At 49.8% G+C, this 20,532-nt stretch overlaps 1 protein-coding gene across 1 annotated transcript; it reads right to left on the bottom strand.

Annotated features, from left to right (window-relative positions):
• Positions 1-5,551: 5,551 nt before the first annotated feature.
• Positions 5,552-20,522, bottom strand: LOC110489364 (SH3 domain-binding protein 5-like). Its single transcript, XM_036970815.2, has 6 exons — positions 19,801-20,522; positions 18,907-18,969; positions 18,324-18,452; positions 15,222-15,383; positions 8,189-8,362; positions 5,552-7,908 (listed from the first exon to the last, which is right to left on the bottom strand). The coding sequence occupies exons 1-6, from the start codon at positions 20,050-20,052 to the stop codon at positions 7,084-7,086; spliced, it is 1,605 nt and encodes a 534-aa protein (XP_036826710.1). The 5' UTR covers positions 20,053-20,522; the 3' UTR covers positions 5,552-7,083.
• Positions 20,523-20,532: the final 10 nt, after the last annotated feature.

Below are 20,532 nucleotides of genomic sequence, written 5' to 3' on the forward strand. Positions count from 1 at the left end.
TTCAACCCTGTGTTTCTCTGACTGCAGGATGTTGTTACTGTGGGTGTCGTGTTACTTCAACCCTGTGTTTCTCTCAGACTACAGATCACAAGAGGCCCGCCTGCACATAATATCATGCTACAATAACTCTGCCTCCAAAAAAACGGTTGTAACAATTCTACAGAAAGTTAAATGTTAACATGTCCTGGAGAATGGAAAACTAATATTGATAAGACTCTTATGCAATGCAACAGTAGCAACTGCAAATGACAATGGGCACAAGGATCTGCAAATGAATGGTTCCTACTGTGATATCAATGGCATGATAAAATGCTCTTCATTCATCAATGGTTCTCACCAGTACAGGTATGGAGTCTTTGGGAGAGACCATCAGCTTTTCTATTCTGTATGACTTCACCCAGATGACCCCCCCCCATTCCACAGAAGGCTAAATTACCCCCCATTCCACAGAAGGCTAAATTACCCCCCATTCCACAGAAGGCTAAATTACCCCCCATTCCACAGAAGGCTATGTTTACCCAGATGAACCCCCCCCCCCCCCATTCCACAGTAGTCAAAATGACTGTACCCAGATGAACCCCCCCATTCCACAGAAGGCTATATGACCCCCCCATTCCACAGAAGGCTATGACTTTACCCAGATGAACCCCCCCCCATTCCACAGTAGTCTAAATGACTTTACCCAGATGAACCCCCACCCCCCCATTCCACAGTAGTCTAAATGACTTTACCCAGATGAACCCCCCCCATTCCACAGTAGTCTAAATGACTTTACCCAGATGAACCCCCCCCCATTCCACAGTAGTCTAAATGACTTTACCCAGATGACCCCCCCCCCCCATTCCACAGTAGTCTAAATGACTTTACCCAGATGAACCCCCCCCCCATTCCACAGTAGTCTAAATTACTTTACCCAGATGAACCCCCACCCCCCCATTCCACAGTAGTCTAAATGACTTTACCCAGATGAACCCCCCCATTCCACAGTAGTCTAAATGACTTTACCCAGATGAACCCCCCCCATTCCACAGAAGGCTATATGACCCCCCATTCCACAGAAGGCTATGACTTTACCCAGATGAACCCCCCCATTCCACAGTAGTCTAAATGACTTTACCCAGATGAACCCCCACCCCCCCATTCCACAGTAGTCTAAATGACTTTACCCAGATGAACCCCCACCCCCCCATTCCACAGTAGTCTAAATGACTTTACCCAGATGAACCCCCCCCCCATTCCACAGTAGTCTAAATGACTTTACCCAGATGAACCCCCCCCATTCCACAGTAGTCTAAATGACTTTACCCAGTTGAACCCCCCCCCCATTCCACAGTAGTCTAAATGACTTTACCCAGATGAACCCCCCCCCCCATTCCACAGTAGTCTAAATGACTTTACCCAGATGAACCCCCACCCCCCCATTCCACAGTAGTCTAAATGACTTTACCCAGATGAACCCCCCCCCATTCCACAGTAGTCTAAATTACTTTACCCAGATGAAACCCCCCCCATTCCACAGAAGGCTCTATGACCCCCCATTCCACAGAAGGCTATGACTTTACCCAGATGAACCCCCCCCCATTCCACAGTAGTCTAAATTACTTTACCCAGATGAACCCCCCCATTCCACAGTAGTCTAAATGACTTTACCCAGATGAACCCCCCATTCCACAGAAGGCTATATGACCCCCCATTCCACAGAAGGCTATGACTTTACCCAGATGAACCCCCCCCATTCCACAGTAGTCTAAATGACTTTACCCAGATGAACCCCCCCCATTCCACAGTAGTCTAAATGACTTTACCCAGATGAACCCCCCCATTCCACAGAAGGCTATATGACCCCCCATTCCACAGAAGGCTATGACTTTACCCAGATGAACCCCCCCCATTCCACAGTAGTCTAAATGACTTTACCCAGATGAACCCCCACCCCCCCATTCCACAGTAGTCTAAATTACTTTACCCAGATGAACCCCCCCCATTCCACAGTAGTCTAAATGATTTTACCCAGATGAACCCCCCCCCCATTCCACAGTAGTCTAAATGACTTTACCCAGATGAACCCCCCCCCCCATTCCACAGTAGTCTAAATGACTTTACCCAGATGAACCCCCCCCATTCCACAGTAGTCTAAATGACTTTACCCAGATGAACCCCCCCCATTCCACAGTAGTCTAAATGACTTTACCCAGATGCACCCCCCCCCCATTCCACAGTAGTCTAAATGACTTTACCCAGATGCACCCCCCCCCCCCCCCCATTCCACAGTAGTCTAAATTACTTTACCCAGATGCACCCCCCCCCCCCCATTCCACAGTAGTCTAAATGACTTTACCCAGATGAACCCCCCCCCCCCCCCCCCCCCCATTCCACAGTAGTCTAAATGACTTTACCCAGATGAACCCCCCCCCCCCATTCCACAGAAGGCTAAATTACCCCCCATTCCACAGAAGGCTATGACTTTACCCAGATGAACCCCCCCCCCCATTCCACAGTAGTCTAAATGACTTTACCCAGATGAACCCCCCCCATTCCACAGTAGTCTAAATGATTTTACCCAGATGAACCCCCCCCCCATTCCACAGTAGTCTAAATGACTTTACCCAGATGAACCCCCCCCCCCCATTCCACAGTAGTCTAAATGACTTTACCCAGATGAACCCCCCCCATTCCACAGTAGTCTAAATGACTTTACCCAGATGAACCCCCCCCATTCCACAGTAGTCTAAATGACTTTACCCAGATGCACCCCCCCCCCCCCATTCCACAGTAGTCTAAATGACTTTACCCAGATGCACCCCCCCCCCCCCCCCCCATTCCACAGTAGTCTAAATGACTTTACCCAGATGCACCCCCCCCCCCCCCATTCCACAGTAGTCTAAATGACTTTACCCAGATGAACCCCCCCCCCCCCCCCCCCCATTCCACAGTAGTCTAAATGACTTTACCCAGATGAACCCCCCCCCCCCCCCCATTCCACAGAAGGCTATGACTTTACCCAGATGAACCCCCCCCCCCATTCCACAGTAGTCTAAATGACTTTACCCAGATGAACCCCCCCCCCCCCATTCCACAGTAGTCTAAATGACTTTACCCAGATGAACCCCCCCCATTCCACAGTAGTCTAAATGACTTTACCCAGATGAACCCCCCCCCATTCCACAGTAGTCTAAATGACTTTACCCAGATGAACCCCCCCCCCCATTCCACAGTAGTCTAAATGACTTTACCCAGATGAACCCCCCCCCCATTCCACAGTAGTCTAAATGACTTTACCCAGATGAACCCCCCATTCCACAGTAGTCTAAATGACTTTACCCAGATGAACCCCCCCCCCCTCCAATTCCACAGTAGTCTAAATGACTTTACCCAGATGAACCCCCCCCCCCCCACAGTAGTCTTCTAGCAGTGTAGGCATATCTAAAACTCTACAGATGAAACATTGTGTTAAAACAAAGTTTAATAGCTGGAAATAGCATCACATTCCATAAATTACCATGTACATGATTAATAAATTAACATTCATATCATTATTATTATACATTCACTACACTTTAAATAGTACCCTTGTTCCCTACATAGTGCACTACTTTTGACAAGGGCCCATAAGTAGGGCACTATGTAAGGATTGTAGTACAGCTGTATTTTGGGATGCATCCCATTTACGTGAACAAATAAAACACGGTGTCAAGTGGAGCAGGAAAATGGGAAGACTTTCCATTAATGCTTCACACACCCTATTCCCTACATAGTGCACTACTTTTGACCAAGGCCCTATAGGCCCTAGTGCACTATATAGGGAATAGGGTGCCATTTGGGACTGACGACTGATCCCCAAGTCAGCATTTATCAGCGAATGGATTTGGGGTAGTGGGAACATTGTGGGGAGCAGCAAATGTGAATATTGCCCAGGTGAAGACAAGGGAACAGGGGAACAGCCAGGTAACAAGATTGAGGTTATGTAACAGCCAACGACTGTGGTACTGAACTGGTTAAAGGTGGTACTGAACTGGTTAAAGGTGGTACTGAACTGGTTAAAGGGTGGTACTGAACTGGTTAAAGGGTGGTACTGAACTGGTTAAAGGTGGTACTGAACTGGTTAAAAGGTGGTACTGAACTGGTTAAAGGTGGTACTGAACTGGTTAAAAGGTGGTACTGAACTGGTTAAAAGGTGGTACTGAACTGGTTAAAGGTGGTACTGAACTGGTTAAAAGGTGGTACTGAACTGGTTAAAGGTGGTACTGAACTGGTTAAAAGGTGGTACTGAACTGGTTAAAAGGTGGTACTGAACTGGTTAAAAGGTGGTACTGAACTGGTTAAAAGGTGGTACTGAACTGGTTAAAGGTGGTACTGAACTGGTTAAAAGGTGGTACTGAACTGGTTAAAGGTGATACTGAACTGGTTAAAAGGTGGTACTGAACTGATTAAAAGGAGAACAGGCCGTTTACAAGGACTAACTGAATGAGTAACGAATGGGAAAATAACAGGTAATTAAATAAATAAACCAATTTAGTGTGAAGAACAGAACAGCAAATGTGATGTTGGGGGGGGGGGGGGGGGGCAGCCAGGTAACAAGGGTGAACAATGATGGTTGGATGAAGAGGTAATGAGCAGGAAAAGGGAAAAACTAAACTCCACAAGTACCGTCATCATGTGCAAATTAACTTTAAAACAGTCAAAATATTCAAATCAATGGCACAGGTCTGCATGAACAAAACAATATTAAAAAGTATGTGCATTAAACAGTAAATACCATTACTTTACCATATATTTCTTCCCTGACTCTCCTCCCTCACTCTCCTCCCTCACGCTCTCCTCACTCACGCTCTCCTCCCTCACGCTCTCCTCCCTCACGCTCTCCTCCCTCACGCTCTCCTCCCTCACGCTCTCCTCCCTCACGCTCTCCTCCCTCACTCTCCTCCCTCACTCTCCTCCCTCACGCTCTCCTCCCTCACGCTCTCCTCCCTCACGCTCTCCTCCCTCACGCTCTCCTCCCTCACGCTCTCCTCCCTCGCTCTCCTCCCTCACGCTCTCCTCCCTCACGCTCTCCTCCCTCACGCTCTCCTCCCTCACGCTCTCCTCCCTCACGCTCTCCTCCTCACGCTCTCTTCTCTCTGCGTGTCTTGCTAGTGTAGTGATCTAGTAGTGTCACTGTCTGGTGAGATCAATAAAGGCGCCTGTCAACAGGTACAAAATGAACACGTAAAGGAACTGGTCAAATAACCCCAGGAAGTGGAAAACCTTTCAACAACAAAAATAATCCTCTACAACAGGCAGGTGTTGCACCCAATAACGAACATAACTTAGTGGTGTTAAGTTAGGGTGAAATGTATGTAGGGTAGCCTAGTGGTTAGAGCGTTGGACTAGTTAACCGAAAGGTTGCAAGTTCGAATCCCCGAGCTGACAAGGTAAAAATCTGTCTTTCTGCCCCCTGAACAAGGCAGTGTTCCTAGGCCGTCATTGTGAAATAAGAATGTGTTCTTAACTGACTTGCCTAGTTAAATAAAAGGTTAAAAAAAAACAAATTTAAAAAATGTTATGTTTCATGTTTTGTGTGGACCCCAGGAAGAATAATGGCTGCTTTTGCAACAGCTACTGAGGATCCTAATGAAATACCAAAATACCAGTTAATGTTTAAACAGTGTTAACTACGGTAAAACACTGGCAAACTATTTCAAATCTAAAACAATTTTTAAAAAACTTCACCAAAATAGTCTCACTATTCAAGGACGACAGTTAAGAAATGTAATAATAAATGGTTTAGAATTTAGATTTCTTGATCACTAAAAAATGTCATCATCGACGACCGGGGGTTATTTGCGCGTTAAACTCTTACAGAATATCTTACAATTTGGACGGCTAAGGGCACTTAAAATACATTTCAGTCAAATTAAAATCTTATTTTAGAAGTTCGTCAAAAACTGTTCTTTATAGCGTATACAATACTAAAGGAGTTAATTAGAACCATTTCCCACCATGCAGTGTAACATCTCGGAAAGGTCCCAAATGGCCCTGGTAAAAAGCAGTTCACTACATATGGAATAGGGTGTAATATTGGACACAACCCCAGGCTAGCTGACATTTCTTCCTGACAGAAAACGGGGATTGTGAAAAGGTCAGAGAGAGAAACACTGTGGAAGTGTTAGATCAATGCGAGTGACGGACACATTCTCTACTGAGGAGTCGTTGGTCCTCTAGCTGCTGGGAACATTTCCAGAACATTCTACTGGGAGGTAAAAACAATACAACTGGTCTAAAAAACTAAATAAAATGTTTATATAAATTACCTTCTTATCCAAATAATCATATTCCTGTTTGTATTTCTACTCCAGAGGGAGAGAGAAGTAACGCTTGCATTAACACCTTTAATGCCACGGACGAGCAACAACAAAAAAACTATTATGTGGTAATTCAATCAATACGGAAAAAGGTATTCATTCAGGGATTAAAGCCAATATAAAAATAACATTCCTAAAATAAGCTTTGCTTGCGTAAATTTCTCCCGCATGTGAAACGGTCAATAGAGTAAGTGTACGTTGTGTAAGTTATGTGGTCTCTGTATCTACATTCATCAGCATTGTGTTTAGACGAGCCTCAGTGGATTTGTCATGCGTTGGCAGTCTCAGGTCCCTGATATCTTTACTGTGTTGCACAATAGACGGAGCAGAGTGAGAGAACTACAATTCCCACAGGGACCTAGTTTAAAATCACCTAACACTTCCTCTTCTCGCTTTCTTCACGTTGTTATTCATGATGCACCAGCCACCCTCCTCCCTGCTTACTCCCCTCTGCAGTGTCACAAGGATGCAGGCAGCGTCACAAGGATGCAGGCAGCGTCACAAGGATGCAGGCAGCGTCACAAGGATGCAGGCAGCGTCACAAGGATGCAGGCAGCGTCCCAAATGACACCCCATTACCTACGGGGGGCTCTGGTCAAATGTAGTGCACTATATAGGGAATAGGGTGCTTCTACAGTCTCCATGTCTTTTCTATGATGTTGACCTTCTGATCTCATTCCCTTATTTGATCACTCATCATCATCATCATCATCACTCACCAGCCCATTCTATTCTTCTGGACTCACAAACTCACACTTCTGTGGTGCTGCTTGACAAAGCTCTCCTGTCTCTCTCTCCGTATCGCCCCCCTCACCTCCTCCAATCTATCCTGCCTTGGAGTGGGGATGACAACGTCCCTCAGAACTCTCTCCTCTGCCCTGGGGTTCCCGTCTCGGATCTCAGCTATCAAGGACCTCTCCCTCTCCTTTCCCATCAGGCTGCTCACGTCCCTCACAACTCTCTCCTCTGCCCTGGGGTTCCCGTCTCGGTTCTCAGCTATCAAGGACATCTCCCTCTCCTTTCCCATCAGGCTGCTCACAACTCTCTCCTCTGCCCTGGGGTTCCCGTCTCGGTCTCTGTTCTCAGCCATAAAGGACTGGTCCCTCTCCCAGTCCTCTCCCATCAGGCTGCTCACGTCACTCAGATTCCCCAGGTGCTCCACCGAGTCACACTTCTCCAGATCCGAGGCGATGGTCTGGAGGCTGATGTCAGACATGGAGTCTGACCCTGCCTCCCCCCTCTTCCTGTGACCCCAGCCCTGCTCTCTGTGTCTCTCCACCCACTGCCTGGTCTTCTCTCCATCAGCCCAGTCCTTCTCATCCAAGCCTGCTCCTCCGCCACATGCTCCTCCAACCTGAACCCCGACCGCAGCTTTGACCTCAGCCTCCGCCCCCACTGGGGAGCTCCGCCCACCGCAGGCTATGGGGTGGGCCCTGGTGGCTCGGACACGCCCCCTCTGAGCATGGATCTGCTCGCTGATTTGCTCCAGGTTGCGCAGGGCGACGGAGTAGCGCATCTTCACCTTTGCGACACGTTCTTCCAGCTGCACCACATTCGCCTTGTGCTCCTGTCAGAAAAGAAAAACAGACAGTAAGCTGCTTATGCCCTGGTCATTGAAATCAATGGGAGTGTCTCACGCTGTGCAAAAGCTAAACGTACGTGTCCAATGTAGAAGGCCATGTGTTGCTGAAAACATGTCAGATCTGGCCAAGCGGGAGCATGTCCATCAGGACGAGAACGGTTGTAGCACTGAACCTTGAGGGGACGCCGTAGCTAATAGTGGACTCGGTTCTTTAGATATAGACTCCTGTCCTATGGGCAATTCTGTCTGAGACGAGGCTACTCACCTCTAGTATGTGGTTGAACTGAGCCTTGAGCTCAAAGTAAGGTTTGGACTTGACGATGACCCTCTTCAGGGATTTCTGGAGGGTCTGGACACGTTGCTCTGCCTCCTGGCACAGCTGAGTGACCCGCTGGTGCTCCTTCTCGCTCCGCAGCCGCTCCTCCTCTGCCTCGTTCACCTGGGAAACACAAGCACGCACACACACACACACAATCAGCGGCCGTCGGTCATGCCCTTGGACATCAAGCCGCCCTGAGCCAGCCTCACTCTGTAGGTGCCTCTTTCCACATCACCAGAATCAACACACTGGCACTTTTACAAGGAGAAAAGTCAACCAAGAGTAGGATACCTTATTTTACCTCACACATACAGCGCATTCGGAAAGTATTCAGACACCTTGACTTTTCCCACATTGTTACGTTACAGCCTTATTCTATAAGTGATTCAATTGTTTTTTTTCGCCCTCCTCATCAATCTACACACAATATCCCATAAAGACATCACAATATCCCATAATGACATCACAATATCCCATAATGACATCACAATATCCCATAATGACATCACAATATCCCATAATGACATCACAATATCCCATAATGACATCACAATATCCCATAATGACATCACAATATCCCATAATGACAAAGCAAAGTGTTTTAGAAATATTCTAACTGAAATATCACATTTACATAAGTATTCAGACACTTAACTGAGAACTTGATTGAAGCACCTTTGACAGCGATTACAGCCTCGAGTCTTCTTGGGTATGATGCCACAATCTTGGCACACCTGTATTTGAGGAGATTCTCCCATTCTTCTCTGCAGATCCTCTCAAGCTCTGTCAGGTTGGATGGGGAGTGTCACTGCACAGCGGGTTTAAGTCCGGCCTCTGGCTAGGCCACTCAAGGACATTCAGAGACTTTGTCCCAAAGCCACTCCTGTGTTGTCTTGGCTGTGAGGTCCTGAGTGCTCTGGAGCAGGTTTTCATCAAGGATCTCCCTGTACTTTGCTCCATTCATCTTTACCTCGACCTCGATCCTGACTAGTGTCCCAGTCCCTGCCGCTGAAAAACATCCCCACAGCATGATGCTGCCACCACCATGCTTCACCGTAGAGATGGTGCCACCACCATGCTTCACCGTAGGGATGGTGCCAGGTTTCCTCCAGATGTGACGCTTGTCATTCAGGACAAAGAGTTAAATCTTGGTTTCATCTGACCAGATCTTGTTTCTCATGGTCTGAGAGTCTTTAGGTACCTTTTGGCAAACTCCAAGCAGGCTGTCATGTGCCTTTTACTGAGAAGTGGCTTCTGTCTGGCCAGTACCATAAAGGCCTGGTTGGTGGTGTGCTGCAGAGATGGTTGTTCTTCTGGAAGGTTCTCCCATCTCCACAGAGTAACCATAGGGTTCTTGGTCAACTCCCTGACCAAGACCCTTCTCCACCGATTGCTCAGTTTGGCCAGACGGCCAGCTCTAGGAAGAGTCTTGGTGGATCCAAACTTCTTCCATTTAAGTATGATGGAGTCCACTATGTTCTTGGAGAACTTCAATGCTGCAGAAATGTTTTGGCACCCTTCCCCAGATCTGTGCCTCGACACAATCCTGTTACGGAGCTCTAAGGACAATTCCTTTGACCTCATGGCTTGGTTTTTGCTCTGACATGCACTGTCAACTGTGGGACCTTTTTATATAGACAGGTTGTGTGCCTTTCCAAATCATGTCCAATCAATTTAATTTACCACAGGTGGACTCCAATCAAGTTGCAGAAACATCTCAAGGATTATCAATGGAAACAGAATGTACCTGAGCTCAATTTACAGTCTCATAGCAAAGGGGCTGAATATTTATGTAAATAAAGTATCTGTTTATTTTATTTGTACACATTCTAAAAAACCTGTTTTTGCTTTGTCCTTATCTGGTATTGTGTTTAGATTGATGAAGAAAATTGTCATTTCTCTCTCTCAATTTTAGAATAAGTGATGATAATACCTGGGTGAGAGTCCCCTCTCTTCAACCTTTCCGAAGGCCCTGTATCACTCACACCTACCCTCTGAACAGAGCAGCATTGAGCCATCAACATCACAACCAACTGTTAGGTTGACGCTTGGTGATGATAATACCTGGGTGAGAGTCCCCGCTCTTCAGTCTCACATATACATGCTAAGTGCACTGTGGCTCACTTGAGTCACTTCCATAGCAGGATAGAACAGCGGAGCTCCCATTGCATGAGAATGAGGACATCCAACCTCCAATTAATTCTCATTGATTACGCACAGAGAGCGCTCGTCTCCCTGCGCCACGCTGGCCGTCTCAGGCTGCATAATAAATAGCTGATGTGGCCATCTGACACTGACCCAAATGGTGCTCTACTCCCTATATAGGGCACTACTACCCTATGGGCCCTGGTCAAAAGTAGTGTACTGTGCAGCGACTAGGGAGCCATTTGGGATGTAGCGTTAAACCTCCGCTCCAGACTGATGAGGGGGCTTATAATGCTTTCACATTTCCATTGGACCTTATTCAAGTACAATCTTGTGGGTGAAGAGATTGATAGTTCTCACAGGACCCCTCCACTATTATTCACTGTCTACTACAGACATAGCTTTAGCCACGAGTAGGCTAGTGATTGTCCTCTCCCCCATCTCTCCCTGTGCCTTGGAAAACCCCCTCCTCTCCCCCGTCTCTCCCGGTGCCTTGGAGAACCTCCTCCTCTCCCCTGGCTCTTCCTGTGCCTTGGAGAACCCCCTCCTCTCCCCCGTCTCTCCCTGTGCCTTGGAGAACCCCTTCTCCTCCCCTGTTTCTCTGTGCCTTGGAGAACCTCCTCCTCTCCCCTGGCTCTTCCTGTGCCTTGGAGAACCCCCTCCTCTCCCCTGTCTCTCCCTGTGCCTTGGAGAACCCCCTCCTCTCCCCCGTCTCTCCCTGTGCCTTGGAGAACCCCCTCCTCTCCCCCGTCTCTCCCTGTGCCTTGGAGAACCCCTTCTCCTCCCCTGTTTCTCTGTGCCTTGGAGAACCTCCTCCTCTCCCCTGGCTCTTCCTGTGCCTTGGAGAACCCCCTCCTCTCCCCTGTCTCTCCCTGTGCCTTGGAGAACCCCCTCCTCTCCCCTGTCTCTTCCTGTGCCTTGGAGAACCCCCTCCTCTCCCCTGTCTCTCCCTGTGCCTTGGAGAACCCCCTCCTCTCCCCTGTCTCTCCCTGTGCCTTGGAGAACCCCCTCCTCTCCCCTGTCTCTTCCTGTGCCTTGGAGAACCCCCTCCTCTCCCCTGTCTCTCCCTGTGCCTTGGAGAACCCCCTCCTCTCCCCTGTCTCTTCCTGTGCCTTGGAGAACCCCCTCCTCTCCCCTGTCTCTCCCTGTGCCTTGGAGAACCCCCTCCTCTCCCCTGTCTCGGAGAACCCCCTCCTCTCCCCCGTCTCTCCCTGTGCCTTGGAGAACCCCCTCCTCTCCCCCGTCTCTTCCTGTGCCTTGGAGAACCCCCTCCTCTCCCCCGTCTCTCCCTGTGCCTTGGAGAACCCCCTCCTCTCCCCCGTCTCTCCCTGTGCCTTGGAGAACCCCCTCCTCTCCCCCGTCTCTCCCTGTGCCTTGGAGAACCCCCTCCTCTCCCCCGTCTCTCCCTGTGCCTTGGAGAACCCCCTCCTCTCCCCCGTCTCTCCCTGTGCCTTGAAGAACCCCCTCCTCTCCCCCGTCTCTCCCTGTGCCTTGGAGAACCCCCTCCTCTCCCTGTGCCTTGGAGAACCCCCTCCTCTCCCCTGTCTCTTCCTGTGCCTTGGATGACCCCCTCCTCTCCCCTGTCTCTTCCTGTGCCTTGGAGAACCCCCTCCTCTCCCCTGTCTCTTCCTGTGCCTTGGATGACCCCCTCCTCTCCCCTGTCTCTTCCTGTGCCTTGGAGAACCCCCTCCTCTCCCCTGTCTCTTCCTGTGCCTTGGATGACCCCCTCCTCTCCCCTGTCTCTTCCTGTGCCTTGGATGACCCCCTCCTCTCCCCTGTCTCTTCCTGTGCCTTGGATGACCCCCTCCTCCTCCTCATCTCTCTCCCTGTGCCTTGGAGTACCCCCTCCTCTCCCCCGTCTCTCCGTGTCCTTGGAGAACCACCTCCTCTCCCCCGTCTCTCCCTGTGCCTTGGAGAACCCCCTCCTCTCCCCCGTCTCTCCCTGTGCCTTGGAGAACCCCCTCCTCTCCCCCGTCTCTCCCTGTGCCTTGGAGAACCCCCTCCTCTCCCCCGTCTCTCCCTGTGCCTTGGAGAACCCCCTCCTCTCCCCCGTCTCTCCCTGTGCCTTGGAGAACCCCCTCCTCTCCCCTGTCTCTCCCTGTGCCTTGGAGAACCCCCTCCTCTCCCCCGTCTCTCCCTGTGCCTTGGAGAACCCCCTCCTCTCCCCCGTCTCTCCCTGTGCCTTGGAGAACCCCCTCCTCTCCCCTGTCTCGGAGAACCCCCTCCTCTCCCTTGTCTCTTCCTGTGCCTTGGAGAACCCCCTCCTCTCCCCTGTCTCTCCCTGTGCCTTGGAGAACCCCCTCCTCTCCCCTGTCTCTCCCTGTGCCTTGGAGAACCCCCTCCTCTCCCCTGTCTCTTCCTGTGCCTTGGAGAACCCCCTCCTCTCCCCTGTCTCGGAGAACCCCCTCCTCTCCCCTGTCTCTCCCTGTGCCTTGGAGAACCCCCTCCTCTCCCCTGTCTTTCCCTGTGCCTTGGAGAACCCCCTCCTCTCCCCTGTCTCGGAGAACCCCCTCCTCTCCCCCGTGTCTCCCTGTGCCTTGGAGAACCCCCTCCTCTCCCCTGTCTCTTCCTGTGCCTTGGAGAACCCCCTCCTCTCCCCTGTCTCGGAGAACCCCCTCCTCTCCCCTGTCTCTCCCTGTGCCTTGGAGAACCCCCTCCTCTCCCCTGTCTTTCCCTGTGCCTTGGAGAACCCCCTCCTCTCCCCTGTCTCGGAGAACCCCCTCCTCTCCCCCGTGTCTCCCTGTGCCTTGGAGAACCCCCTCCTCTCCCCCGTCTCTCCCTGTGCCTTGGAGAACCCCCTCCTCTCCCCTGTCTCTCCCTGTGCCTTGGAGAACCCCCTCCTCTCCCCCGTCTCTCCCTGTGCCTTGGAGAACCCCTCCTCTCCCCCGTCTCTCCCTGTGCCTTGGAGAACCCCCTCCTCTCCCCTGTCTCTTCCTGTGCCTTGGAGAACCCCCTCCTCTCCCCTGTCTCTCCCTGTGCCTTGGAGAACCCCCTCCTCTCCCCTGTCTCTTCCTGTGCCTTGGATGACCCCCTCCTCTCCCCTGTCTCTTCCTGTGTCTTGGAGAACCCCCTCCTCTCCCCTGTCTCTCCCTGTGCCTTGGAGAACCCCCTCCTCTCCCCTGTCTCTTCCTGTGCCTTGGAGAACCCCCTCCTCTCCCCTGTCTCTCCCTGTGCCTTGGAGAACCCCCTCCTCTCCCCTGTCTCTTCCTGTGCCTTGGATGACCCCCTCCTCTCCCCTGTCTCTTCCTGTGCCTTGGAGAACCCCCTCCTCTCCCCTGTCTCTTCCTGTGCCTTGGATGACCCCCTCCTTTCCCCTGTCTCTTCCTGTGCCTTGGAGAACCCCCTCCTCTCCCCTGTCTCTTCCTGTGCCTTGGATGACCCCCTCCTCTCCCCTGTCTCTTCCTGTGCCTTGGATGACCCCCTCCTCTCCCCTGTCTCTTCCTGTGCCTTGGATGACCCCCTCCTCCTCCTCATCTCTCTCCCTGTGCCTTGGAGAACCCCCTCCTCTCCCCTGTCTCTCCCTGTGCCTTGGAGAACCCCATCCTCTCCCCTGTCTCTCCCTGTGCCTTGGAGAACCCCCTCCTCTCCCCTGTCTCTTCCTGTGCCTTGGAGAACCCCCTCCTCTCCCCTGTCTCTCCCTGTGCCTTGGAGAACCCCCTCCTCTCCCCTGTCTCTTCCTGTGCCTTGGAGAACCCCCTCCTCTCCCCTGTCTCTTCCTGTGCCTTGGAGAACCCCCTCCTCTCCCCTGTCTCTTCCTGTGCCTTGGATGACCCCCTCCTCTCCCCTGTCTCTTCCTGTGCCTTGGATGACCCCCTCCTCTCCCCTGTCTCTTCCTGTGCCTTGGATGACCCCCTCCTCCTCCTCATCTCTCTCCCTGTGCCTTGGAGAACCCCCTCCTCTCCCCTGTCTCTCCCTGTGCCTTGGAGAACCCCCTCCTCTCCCCTGTCTCTCCCTGTGCCTTGGAGAACCCCCTCCTCTCCCCTGTCTCTTCCTGTGCCTTGGAGAACCCCCTCCTCTCCCCTGTCTCTCCCTGTGCCTTGGAGAACCCCCTCCTCTCCCCTGTCTCTCCCTGTGCCTTGGAGAACCCCCTCCTCTCCCCTGTCTCTTCCTGTGCCTTGGATGACCCCCTCCTCTCCCCTGTCTCTTCCTGTGCCTTGGAGAACCCCCTCCTCTCCCCTGTCTCTTCCTGTGCCTTGGATGACCCCCTCCTCTCCCCTGTCTCTTCCTGTGCCTTGGATGACCCCCTCCTCTCCCCTGTCTCTTCCTGTGCCTTGGATGACCCCCTCCTCCTCCTCATCTCTCTCCCTGTGCCTTGGAGTACCCCCTCCTCTCCCCTGTCTCTTCCTGTGCCTTGGAGAACCCCCTCCTCTCCCCTGTCTCTTCCTGTGCCTTGGAGAACCCCCTTCTCTCCCCTGGAGAACCCCCTCCTCTCCCCTGTCTCTTCCTGTGCCTTGGAGAACCCCCTTCTCTCCCCTGGAGAACCCCCTACTCTCCCCTGTCTCTTCCTGTGCCTTGGATGACCCCCTCTTCTCCCCTGTCTCTTCCTGTGCCTTGGATGACCCCCTCCTCTCCCCTGTCTCTTCCTGTGCCTTGGATGACCCCCTCCTCTCCCCTGTCTCTTCCTGTGCCTTGGAGAACCCCCTCCTCTCCCCTGTCGCTTCCTGTGCCTTGGATGACCCCCTCCTCTCCCCTGTCTCTTCCTGTGCCTTGGAGAACCCCCTCCTCTCCCCTGCCTCTTCCTGTGCCTTGGAGAACCCCCTCCTCTCCCCTGTCTCTTCCTGTGCCTTGGATGACCCCCTCCTCCTCCTCCTCATCTCTCTCCCTCTGTCAGTACCTTGGAGGTGGCGTGGTTGAGCATCTCCTGCCAGGTGGGGTCCAGAGTGTTCCTGTCTGCCAGGAGCCCCTGCTCTGCCACGTACACCATCTCCCTGGCAGCCGTATGCATGGAGACGGCTCTCTCGTACCGCAACGCTGCCTTCTGAGTCTCCTGCTGGGCCTATGAAAACAACAACCAATCATAGTTCAGTAAAGAACACCACACAACCAATCATAGTCCTTACTTACGGTAAAGTTAAAATGTAATTCCCATCGACATCCATCCATGACTAAGTGAAAATCTGATTTAAAATGGAAGTCGGGATTAGCCTCTAAAATCAAGAGCTAGACAGACGGTGGAGGGGACACTGAGGAAAACAGGAAGTCTCCCCATCACCAGCTATAAAACAAGATGGCAGCAACAGCTACAAATCACAGAGAAGTGAAACATAAAAATAGCTGATCCTGATTGTATTCTAGTCATGCCAGTTGGTGAATTATGTCAAAGCCAGAGAGGGGAAAGATTTGTCCATGTTGGTTGAGGGAGAAGGTGAGACAAAGTATGCATCCCAAATGGCACCCTATTCCCTATATAGTGCACTACTTTTGACCAGAATCAGGGTGCCATTTGGGGCCCAAGCCAAGGTGACTCAGAATCACAGGGCAGGATAGAGCAGTCTCCTGAGATAGGCTGTAGCAGCAGGAGGGGGCGGGGCCCGGATGGACGCACAAGGTTGAGCAAAGTTTATGGTTGTCAGGTGAAGATTGATGACGGCTTCACTTTGAACACCACTTATCATCTTTGTGACACAGTTCCCTTGACGGTCTGTCTCGCTCAATAGCAGTCAGACGCGTGGCAGGCGAACCAAGCAACTGTGTTATGGACAGAATAATAAAATCACAAAAGGTGCTTAGTTGTCTCCTGAATAGACATCCACGTACGTAACACCTAGAGTATCAGTCAAAAGTTCGGACACACCTACTCAGTCAAGGGTTTTTCTTTATTTTTTACATTGTAGAATTATAGTGAAGACATCAAAACCACGAAATAACACATATGGAATCATGTAGTAACCAAAATGTTTAGCAAATCTAAATATATTTTATATTTGAGATTCTTCAAAGTTGCCACCCTTTGCCTAGATGACAGCTGTGCACACTCTTGGCATTCTCTCAACCAGCTTTACCTGGAATGTTTTTCCAATAGTTGTGAAGGAGTTCCCACATATGCTGAGCACTTGTTGGCTGCTTTTCCTTCACTCTGCGGTCCAACTCAACCCAAACCATCTCAACTGGGTTGATGTCGGGTGATTTTGGAGGCCAGGTCATCTGATGCAGGACTCCATCACTGTCCTTCTTGGTCAAATTGCCCTGACACAGCCTGGAAGTGTGTTTTGGGTTATTGTCCTGATGAAAAACAAATGGTAGTCCCACTAAGCCCAAACCAGATGGGATGGAGTATCGCTGCAGAACTCTGTGGTAACCATGCTGGTTAAGTGTGCCTTGAATTCTAAATAAATCACCAACAGTGTCACCAGCAAAGCACCATCACACCTCCTCCTCCATGCTTCATGGTGGGAACAACATATGTGGAGATCATCCATTCACCTACTCGGCGTCTCAAAAACATGGAAGACAGAACCAAGAATCTGGACTCATCAGACCAAAGGACAGATTTCCACCAGTCAAATGTCCATTGCTTGTGTTTCTTGGCCCAAGAAAGTCTCTTCTTATTGGTGTCCTTTAGTAGTGGTTTCTTTGCGGCATTTATTTGGGCTACAAGTTCTGAGGCTGGTAACTCCTCTGGTATCCTCTGCAGCAGAGGTAACTCTGGGTCTTCCTTTCCTGTGGCCGTCCTCATGAGAGCCAGTTTCATCATAGCGCTTGATGGTTTTTGCTACTACACTTGAAGAAACTTTCAAAGTTATTGAAATTTAGGGAGTGTTTGGCCGGTAGGGAGATCCTTGTCTCATCGCGCACCAGCACCACCGCACCGGCAGGCCGTGGAAACAGTGCGCGCTAACCAAGGTTGCCAGGTGCACGATGTTTCCTCCGACACATTGGTGCGGCTGGCTTCCGGGTTGGATGAGCGCTGTGTTAAGAAGCAGTGCGGCTTGGTTGGTTTGTGTATCGGAGGACGCATGACCTTCGACCTTCGTCTCTCCCGAGCCCGTACGGGAGTTGTAGCGATGAGACAAGATAGTAGCTACTAAAACAATTGGATACCACGAAATTGGGGAGAAAAAGGGGTAAAAAATTTTTTTTAATGAAGCTGGTTGAGAGAATGCCAAGAGTGTGCAAAGCTGTCATCAAGGCCAAGGGTGGCTACAACTATATCAAAATATTGTTTTATTTGTTTAACACTTTTTTGGTTACCATGTGTTATTTCATCGTGTTGATGTCTTCACTATTATTCTACAATGTAGAAAAAAGTAAAAATAAAGAAAAACCCTTGAATGAATAGGTGTGTCCAAACTTTTGATTGGTACTTGTATTATTTACCTTTATTTAACTAGGGAAGTCAGTTAAGAACAAATTCTTATTTTCAATGATTGGTGGTTAACTGCCTGTTCAGGGACAGAATGACAGATTTGGACCTTGTCAGCTCGGGGATTTGAACTTGCAACCTTCCGGTTACTAGTCCAACGCTCTAACCACTAGGCTACCCTGCCGCCCCTATATACCTAGGAAATTAGACCACCCAGCTTCTTTCTACTTTTCTCATCTACATTTTCATTGGCCGTGAGGTTGGTTGTGGCTAACCAGGTCAAATTTCCCTAACGGTTATCCTAACAATTTGGAATTACCCTTCACAACGCTGATTAAATGACAGTCACATGACAGTCACACGCGTGCCAGGTTTCACCAAGGGTTACATTTTTTATGTAATCAATAAGGATGATTTATTAGGCGGCTCCCTTGTATTACGCCCAAAATAACAATTTAGGAGGTTAAATTCATATTAACATCTTAAGGAAAATGCTTTTTACACATTTATGCGTGTGGAAAAAAATGTGTAAATGTAGGATGACAGAAGCTGGCTGACTAGTATGACAAAATATCAATTTAAAGATAGTATTAAAATTCAGTCAGACGTAAAACACCCCAGAAACACACCAACCTCTTTGGTTAGTCTGCGGGCTTCGTAGTAGGGCCTGGCCTTCTCGATGCAGGTGCCTAGCTGGGAGCCCTGAGCATTGAGCTTCCTGGCTGAGTCAGTGAGGATCCTCCTGTAGCTGGACCTAGCATCCTGAAGAGGAGAGAGACATTCACCAGTTAACCTCACAGCTCAGTACTGTAAATGATATGCTAAATTATATCACACTAATAACATCCTCAATAGAGCTCTTTGCAATAGACTTTGACACAAGGGAAGAAAGTCATCTCCTCCACACTCTGACCTCTCTACTCAGTACCAGTATGTTGAGGAGGACCTTGTGGCTAAATGAGGCCTGACTCAGTAGCCCATATGCACACAACATTCTCTATGTCAGCATCAACAAAGAGCAGGTAGGCTACGCACCAAAAGAAAACATATAAAGTGTAGCGCTAGCTTTTAGGCCTCGGGCCGATCAGTCAAACAGACACCGTGTTGGGTAGCGTGGCTGATACAAACACTGTTCTGGGACATACAGGCCTAGTCTCTTGGGACACATTACATTTGATTCTGGGTGACCAGGCTAGGTGACAAAGAGCTCACTCACATCCAGTTGCAGCTCCAGCTTATTGATCTCATCACTGGCCTGATTTAGGTGCTCTAGCTCCTCCTGAGAGAGAGAGAACGAGAGAGAACGAGAGAGAGAGAGAGAGAGAACGAGAGAGAGAGAACGAGAGAGAGAGAGAACGAGAGAGAGAGAACGAGAGAGAGAGAACGAGAGAGAGAGAGCGAGAACGAGAGAGAGAGAACGAGAGAGAGAGAGAGAGAGAACGAGAGAGAACGAGAGAGAGAACGAGAGAGAGAGAGAACGAGAGAGAGAGAGAACGCGAGATCATTACAACACGGCATATAGATATGACATTTGAAATGTCTTTATTCTTTTGTGAGTGTAATGTTTACTGTTCATTTTATATTGTTTATTTCACTTTTGTTTATGATATCTATTTCACTTGCTTTGGCAATGTAAACATATGTTTCCCATGCCAATAAAGCCCCTCAAAATGAAATTGAATTAATTGTAAAGAGAGAAAGAGTGGGAGGGAGGGCAAGAATAGGAAGAGGTTTTGTATTGGCCCTGGTCTTCATCACAGTAAGCGAGTAGGAAAAGGTTTCATATTTGGCTTAGCCTGGGCATACATTGAATTACAATAAGTATGAAAGGAATCACTGTGAAATTAATTTGCAATGCAGATGTGGGCTTTAAATTGCATAACTAGGCTAAATAATGCAAGCGTCTGTCATACTGACATTTATTTTCCCTATGGTTATTAATTTAGCTATATTGACTGGGATGAGTATGCGCTTGTCAAGCAGCCTACATACAGTACATGTAACCAGTATGAAGCATGGATTTGCAATAAAACAAGTCAGATACTGTACAGGCTGCTGAACTCTCTCTCTAACGGGCACTTTCAATACAACATTTTAACATAAAACGTACCTGAATTCTAGGGTCCAATTCCTCTTCATATTTGTCTTCATCAGTATCCTCAATCTTTTTCCCAGTAACAGCATCATCCTTACATTCTGCTTTCATCTTGTCCAGAGTGTTTTCGTTGCCTCCGTCTCCTCCTCCTTTCAGGATACAGTTGTCCCCATCCTCAGCCTCTTCGCCGGGGGTCTCCTCACGTAGGCCCGCCATTTCGGGACCCCCAGAGCCGGATGGACTTTCACGCGAACTCCCTGGTTCCATTTGTGGCCCGCTGTGTTTTGGGGGTTTGCTCGACAAAAGATGAAATGTAAATTTATACAAGTCATATAAATGTTTAAATACGTGCTATGTACATGTTGGAAATCCACGTTTGCAATCAGCACCTAATACCTAATAACTAGCAGCTAGATATATGCTGTTTGCTAACTAAATGCTGTAATCAAGCCATTGCTTTCCTTGGCAGGCTAACTAGCTAAGGTTAAGCTAGCTGCTAGTTCGCTGAACTTGCAGGTACATATAAGCTAGCTAGCTCAAGCTGTAGCTCTCATTTACGCCAGATAACGTCATCATATTATCTGTGGTGCAGCTTGAACCAGTAAAATTACTGTAGCTTTCGACAAACCGGTCCTTCTGCCTTGTCATGACATGTCAATTTGAGGCTTGGTGCCTCCCCATCTCATCTCTTCCCTGCTCTGTGTTGGCAGCCCTACTTGAGGTGTGAAATGTATAATCCGTGACACA

The sequence above is a fragment of the Oncorhynchus mykiss genome, chromosome 30 (genome assembly GCF_057628025.1).
Source record: "Oncorhynchus mykiss isolate SJ-2025 chromosome 30, ASM5762802v1, whole genome shotgun sequence".
Taxonomy (NCBI): domain Eukaryota; kingdom Metazoa; phylum Chordata; class Actinopteri; order Salmoniformes; family Salmonidae; genus Oncorhynchus; species Oncorhynchus mykiss.